Raw genomic sequence first — 7,528 nt, 5'->3', positions numbered from 1 at the left:
GATATTTCAACTAAATCATAAAATAATATATATAAAATAGAACACAAAAACATCATAGTTTTAGATATACATGTTTTTAAGTCGGGTATAAATCGGTTCTTATCGGATCGGGTCTATTCGGGTCGGTTCTTTTCGGGTCCGAGTCTATTCGGGTCGGTTCTTTTTCGGTTCCGGTTCTTTCGGGTAAAAAAAATTTAGACCCAAAAGGTACTTGTAAATTTTCGGTCCGGTTCCGGGTCGGGTATTTTTGGGACGGTTCCGGTTCGTGTCTTCGGGTCCAGGTTAAAATGCCAAGGCCTAAGCTAAGGTTCACTCTTCGGTGTGTATACATGAAAACTTGGGACGCAGATGCTCTGTTTCATATTTATTCTGTAAGAAATGGTGTATACGATACTTGATCCATACGTAAACTCTTTTTCTTCAAAGAAGACAGACTGTATTGAAATAAGAAAAGTTGAGGAAATAAGCAGAGAGGTTCAACTAAAACTCTCAACCAGTGACTTCCTTTTATCAAACAATATCACTGAAATCAAATGGTGTTTCAATAGCCAAAGCTGAAGCTTTCTGCTTCTTCAAAGCAGATTCTAAATCTGACAAAGACAGCTTTCGCTTCTTGACTTTTTCCTCAAGTAATCTAATCTGTGCCCTAATCTCCCGTTTTTTCTCCTTTTTAAGGAAAGCCTCGTCTACTTTCTGACGCAACCAATGCAACTTAAAGCCTGCTTTTGTTAGATCCAAAACTGTGCGGTCTGCTTTGTTTAAATCGTCCATTGTGAGCTCATCAGGCGATTGGCATAGTGTCATAATTACGTTGAGAAGAACACCCATGTAAGCATTTCTAAGCTGTTGATTCTTTAAACTGAAATCTGATGCCATGTCTGGATATTTCTCAAAGATTGCCATCACTTGGTTTACCTGTGAAACAAGCAATGTCCAATCGTTGTTTATTTGTTTTACACTATTAATATTGATACTTATAGTTTCTTGATTTATAGATTTTTAAAAAAATAGTTTCTTGGTTTATCATCACCTGTGAATCAAGAACCTGAAACCCATTGACTTCCACAATTTCATCAGCATCGTCCGATGACTTGGACCATTCTTCAGATGAGGATGAGTAACTCTGTTCGTCATCGCTAGACTCACTACTCTCAGCTGTATTGTTCACCATTGGAACAAAATCGCTCACTTTTACTAGGAATGCTTAGTTAAGGATGATCACCCTTCAGTTTAATTTGCAGAAAGGAATAGAGACCATAGAGGATATATATATATATATATATATATATATATATATATATATATATATATATATATTTGGGGAGATAAGAAAGAGATTTAAACAAAATGCATGCCTTTGTGACTTGATATTCATGTCATAATAACAAAATTAATAAATGGTATAGTTAAGCAAGCAATGTGATATTAATGGTGTCCATATAATTGAGCTACGTTTTCTTCTTCTTTTTGACTTTTGAGCTACTTTTTGCCGTGTATTACTATGATGCATGCATGTATCCAACGATTTTTTTTTTTGAACGACATTTTATTAAATTTAAAAAGGGGGAGTTCACGATACACAAGTAGCAGAAAGCAGAGCGCCTTTAGCAAGGCCATCAGCAGCTGAATTGTTTGAGCGAGTGATATAACTAAAGGAAGTTACAGAGAACTCAAGAGACAAGTTAAGGATGTCATGGATGATCCCAAACAGTTCTTTAAGAGTAGATCTGTCGTTGATAGCTCTGACTAACGTCTGAGTAGATTGTAAAGGTGGAGAAGCCCATCTGTCTGGCTTGTAGCATAGCTTCACGGATGGTCAGTCCTTCAGCCACTAATGCAGAAGATACGAATTCTTCAGTTTTGCTGTTCATGTATATAGTTTCACCGGTGGCGTCGGAGTAAATCCAGCCTAGTCCTGCATGTTTTGTTTCCGCCTTCCAAACCGCATCGGTATGAATAACGATCCCTTCAGGGTTTTTTGTCGTCACTGATCTGGGTGGAGTGACTCTCTCACGTGCTGAGCTGGCTTGATCCTGCTGTTGTAGTGGTACCTGAGCTTCTTGTCATTCTTTTGCTAGGCATATGGCTTTAGACAATGTTTCCTCCACCGTGATCACTCTGTTTTCAAATATTTGCTGGTTCCTTGTAGTCCAAATGGTCCAGCAAATCCAAGGAAACAGAGGGCCGTTAGCTAGGCCTGATGGTGGAAGGTTTGTTAACTTTGTTGACGCTTTCAGGCCTGCCTCGAAGCTCAACGCAGATGAAATTATTTCTGGAGGGGTTACTGGTGCTAGCTCCCGCATACTCTTTGCAAAACGACAGTGTAGAAAGATATGGGATGCAGTTTCGCGTGAGCCGCAATGGATACACTTCACATTAGTTCCAAAGCCTCTCTTTTCCAAGTTCTCGCCCAGCGGTAGAGCTCCTTTGACGATCTTCCAGAGGAATACAAGCACTTTTGGGGAGAACTGGCCTCGCCAAATGTCTTTATTCCAATCACACAGATAGGAATGAACATGCTGATCAAGGTGTGCGTCCTTCCTAGCTATATATGTGTAGTATCCTGTTTTTGTGCTGTACTCACCGTTTGCTGTTGGGAGCCATATCAGAGAGTCAGATTTTCCTTGTTTGCTTGGTTTAATCGCGAGTATCTCTGTCATCATAGTAGGCAGTGTCCTGTGAAGAAGCTCTCTGTTCCATTCACCTGTAGACTCCTAAATCAGGTCCGCAACTCGCCAGTATTTTGAGTCCGCTGGAGCTGGACCCATTTGTCGCAATGGGGTTTCAGAGGAAAGCCTAGGTTCATCCCATAGCATGGTATCTCTACCATTACCTATCGCCTTACCACTGTTCTCCAGAAGTAAGTCACGCCCACATAAAATACTTCTCCAGCCGTGGGATATTGAATTTGAGGCTGAAACTTGGAGGAACGCTTTATCTTTGCAATACTTTCCAAGCAAGACTCTTGCAAGTAGACAGTCAGGCTTGGTAGCAGTTCTCCAGCTCTGTTTGGCTAACAGCGCTATGTTGAAACCTTCGATGTCACGAAGACCTAACCCACCGTCTCCCATTGCTTTAGCTAACTCAGACCAGGCTACCCAACAGATCTTCCGTTGATCTGGGTTTGCGTCCCACCAGAAGCGTGTTAAGGCCGACTGGATACGCTTGACGAGACTAAGGGGTAGTTTGAAACAGGTCATGTCGTATGACGGTTTAACCGACAGGACCGACTTGAGCATGACCAGTTTACCGGCACTTGACAGCTTCTTTGTGCTCCAATTCTCCGCTCTCTGTTTGATGTTATCAACAATAGAAGTAAAGATGTCCTTCTTTCTCCTTCCGAAGTGTTTCTGGAGCCCTAAATACTTACTGAATTCCCCTTCTTTTGTGATTCCAAGACTGGTCTGAACTCACCGTTTCACTTCCGGTGTTGTCTTCTTTGAAAATGTGATGGATGACTTTGGGGTACTGATCATCTGGCCTGAAGCCACTTCGTACTTCCCCAAAATTTCCTTGAGAGCGTCCACACTTCTCTGTGATGTTTTAACGAAAAACATCGTGTCGTCAGCGAATATAACATGGTTGATTCGAGGGCTGCCGCGCGCCACTTTAACTCCCGCTAGCGTGCCTCGTACTTGAGCTGCTGTGCATAGACCGGACAGAACTTGACTGCACATGATGAATATATACGGGGAAAGCGGATCGCCTTGTCTTATTCCTTTGTTTGAGTAATAAGGCCTTGAGCTTCACCATTGAACAGAATGGAATAAGTGACATAAGTGATGCAGCTCATGATCCTTTGGCAGAATGTTTCGTTGAAACCAAATCGTCGCAGCACTGCTTCGATAAAGCTCCACTCAAGCCGGTCGTAAGCCTTGCTCATGTCCGTTTTCACCGCCATTGAGCAATGTTTGACTGCTCCAGACCTTTTTAAGTAGTGGAGTGTCTCGTGTGTAATTATCATGTTATCAGCTATTGCTCGTCCCGGTACAAATGCGGACTGGTTTTCTGAGATAATGGAGTCCAAGACTTGCTGAAGGCGCTTGGTGATGATCTTCAATATGATTTTGTAATACACACTCGTTAATGCGATCGGACGGTAGTCCGCCACCACTCGAGGAGATCGAATCTTCGGTATTAGCCGTAGGTGGGTATGGTTGATGTTGTTAGGGAGTACTCCTGAGTTGAAGAAGTGCTTGATCTCTTGCGAGACTGCCGGTCTTACTGTGCTCCAATTGGTTCTGAAGAAACCTGCGGAAAACCCGTTCGGGCCCGGGGCCTTATCCGGATGGATCGAGAAGATGGCTACTTTTATCTCAGCGTCAGTAGGTACTGCCGACATTCCTTGATTTATTTTCTCGGTTATTGAAGGTGATATCGCCTCTTCAACTACTGTTGTCTCCACCGAGTTGTTTGATAGGAATAAGTTATCAAAGTACTTCGTGATTACTTGCATGATCTCCATCTCTTCGAGACCGCCGTTCCTTCATTGTTTTCAATTACCGAAAACTTGTTGATAGCACGCCGCTGTCTTGTTGTGGCATGAAAAAACCCGGAATTCCTATCTCCCAAAGCCAGCCAGAGAGTTCGACTCCTTTGCCTCCAATATTCATCTTCTTCTCTATAAACTTTCTTCAGGCAAACGTTGATTTCACCAATTAACCTTTCGTTAGGTTCAGAACTCGCCATAGCTTCCTCAAGGCGCAGTTTCTCCTGGTTAATTTGCAGTTGGCTGTTGATGTGGTGAGCTCGATTCCATCTTGATATGGCAGTTCTACAAGGCGTAATTTTTCTCTACACCGAGTCTCCATTCTCGAGCCAGGCTTTTGCAATTAGCTTTCTTACCTCCTCGTTCTTGCACAATTTCCTATCATATCGGAAAAAACCCTTCTTCTTTCTTGTGTCAGGTTCTAGGAAGGTGATAATAGGCCTGTGGTCTGATCCTCCGTAGTTGAGATAAGAGCATCTTTCCGATGGGAATATCTCTGCCCATAGACTGTTTAATAGAGCTCTGTCGAGTCTACAGTGGACGGTGTGTGTATGACGGACGCCTCTCCAAGAGAGTGAATTGCCAGAATGCCGGAGATCGTAAAGGTCATTTTGGGACATAAAAGTTCTGAATTCCATGAACGTTCCTTCCGCTCTTGTAGGTCCCCCTTCTTTCTCAGAGTTGTCTAAAATGTCATTGAGGTCGCCGGTTAGGAACCAGGGTCCGGTTCGGTTAAGAGATAGCTCCGATAATCGCTGTAAGACTTGTCTTCGTTGTGCTTTCTCCAGTGCTCCGTAAGTGAAGGTTGAGAAAAAATTCTTGTTCTTGTACTCGATCTCAGTATCGATATAGTTATCACAAGAGTAGAGAACATGAAGTTTTATAGATAAATTCCAATACAGAGTTAAACCACCTCCACTGGGACTGTTAGGTGGTACATGAATGTGTGATTCAAAGTTTAAAACAGCTAACTTATCATTCACAAACTCCGGGGGATTTTTTCGTCTCCATAAGAAATAAGATGTCGGGATCAAAATCTCTCTCGAGTTCCCGCAGTCTTTGGACTGTCATGGGGTTCCCCAACCCACAACAGTTCCAGCTCAGTATCTTTAAGGAAGAGAGTGGGGCGGTTCGTGAAAATCCGCCGGTTTTACTGGTGCAGCTGAAGATTGGCCTCTTTCCAACCCCCGCTTCCCTTGTTTGGGGGTTCCTGTCGTGTCTCCTATTGCAGGGCATGTTGGGACTTGCGGTTTTGGAATGTTTGGTTTCCTCCTTTGAGTAGTCTGGTTACCACCTTTATGTCGCTTTGAGATGCTTTGTGATGAGTATGATTTCCTGACCCGAAGAGAGTTTTGGATTTGTTGCACGTTCCTCTTCTTTGAGCCAGCACCTTGTAATACATTTTGTTTGGCCGTGGTAGTGTGTTTCCCTGGAGGCATTCCTCCTTTCTTTGGTTGGCTCGACTGGGATGGCTCCAGTTGCACCGGGGCAGTTTCTTGTACCTCTTTGGTTGGTGTGGGCTCTTTATTTGCCTCCAAAGCTTCATAGAAATTAACTCGGTTGCTCGCTGCTTGGTTGCTCGCTGCTAGGTTGTCCTTGTTGAGAGCACTAGCTAGTAGCTTAGCTGCTGTCTCCGCCATTAGTCCACAAGTCTCTCCTTCAAGAACCCTTTGTCTTCTTGCTGCGCTTTCCACCGGGTCTAATACGTTAATATAATTGAGAGTGTCCTCAGGTAGTTCAATCATGATGTTCTCGTGGAGTCGTTGAACTTCCTTTGGTGCAATTTATGTCCTTTGGATTGGGGTAGTGAAAGTTGTGTTGACTTGTTCCTCTTCGCTTGAGCACTTCTTGTCTTTCTTGTTCAGGTTAGTGCCTTCTGTTAAAGGTCTGAAGGACAAAGAGCGTCGACGTGATTCATCACGGAGTTGGGTTGTCTGCTGCTCATTGACATTTATGCTCTTCTGTCTTAGAGAGAATGTCGTATCACCTCTTCGGTATGAGTGGGAGTCATTTGGAGATCTCGCTTTCTCAAGTTGGAGCGGTTCCTTTGCTTTGTAGTCTCTTGTAGCTATAGGGGACTTCCTCCGATAAATTGGGGCTGTTGTCACCTCTGATTCCAAACGGTCTTCCATATCTGTCAAAGCATTGACCGAATTGTCTTTGATACCTTGATTCCTTGTGCTGGATCAACTCTGATTGTTAGGGGCGGTTTCCAGGTTGACGATGTTCTACTGGATTCAGCGGGGGGAGTTGTTGTTGGTGAGTTCCTCTCTGGTATTTGCGTGTGATCGCTGGGTCTTGGTGGTGTGATTCTTGGTCGCTCTGATTCTGGCATTGGTTTTCATCATGTAGGAGACTGTAGCAGAGTTGACAGTGGTTTGCCGGCTTCTCATACTCTAAAGTGACTATCGTTTCTTTGCCCGATCAAATTCAACAATAGTCTCTTTTATCAGTGGTTTCAGACCATCGATTGTGACTCTGATGCGTACTGCGGTACAAGTCAGTTCCATACCATCAAATCTGCCGAGTCCTCTTCCAATCCTTTCTAGCATATCTTTATTCCAGTAGTGACGAGGAAGCCCCTTCAAGTTCATCAAAAAAGGTATCTGAGAAGGGTAGTCAGGGGCTATGACTGGCTCCCACTGTTGGATAATGACCATCCATTGAGGTAGGGTCTGTGGGCTAAAACATAGTCCATGTCCTCCTTACTTTCAAATCGAACTTGGAAGCAGTCCTGGCCTATGTCAGAACACGTTACTGCTCCTTTGGCGCTCCACCTTCTGGATAAGAACGGACTGAGCCTCCAGATTTTTTGTTCCTTTGAGTTGGTGAGTCTACCAATGAGCGTCAGTTCATTGTCTCGGATGGCCTGGGTGGTGTCTATCTCTGGGGCTCTGATACGAAGCAGAGGGGCCTTGGTTGGTTCTGTGTCGATGCTCTTCCCTTTCTCCTCGTATGAGAAACGTCGCTTCATTGTTGTGAGTGAAAGGTGAGTTCTTCTTTGAAAGTAGGCGAATTGAAGAGGTTATTTTTCGTCGT

At 43.8% G+C, this 7,528-nt stretch overlaps 1 protein-coding gene across 1 annotated transcript; it reads right to left on the bottom strand.

Annotated features, from left to right (window-relative positions):
* Positions 1–381: 381 nt before the first annotated feature.
* On the bottom strand, positions 382–1,215 carry LOC106337572 (MATH domain and coiled-coil domain-containing protein At3g58280-like). The gene is made up of 2 exons (XM_013776679.1): positions 1,031–1,215; positions 382–915 (listed from the first exon to the last, which is right to left on the bottom strand). The coding sequence occupies exons 1-2, from the start codon at positions 1,169–1,171 to the stop codon at positions 511–513; spliced, it is 546 nt and encodes a 181-aa protein (XP_013632133.1). The 5' UTR covers positions 1,172–1,215; the 3' UTR covers positions 382–510.
* Positions 1,216–7,528: the final 6,313 nt, after the last annotated feature.

This window comes from Brassica oleracea, chromosome C4, assembly GCF_000695525.1.
Source record: "Brassica oleracea var. oleracea cultivar TO1000 chromosome C4, BOL, whole genome shotgun sequence".
Classification (NCBI taxonomy): domain Eukaryota; kingdom Viridiplantae; phylum Streptophyta; class Magnoliopsida; order Brassicales; family Brassicaceae; genus Brassica; species Brassica oleracea.
Note: the sequence above shows the minus strand (reverse complement) of the source record. Positions and strands in the feature narration are given on the sequence as shown.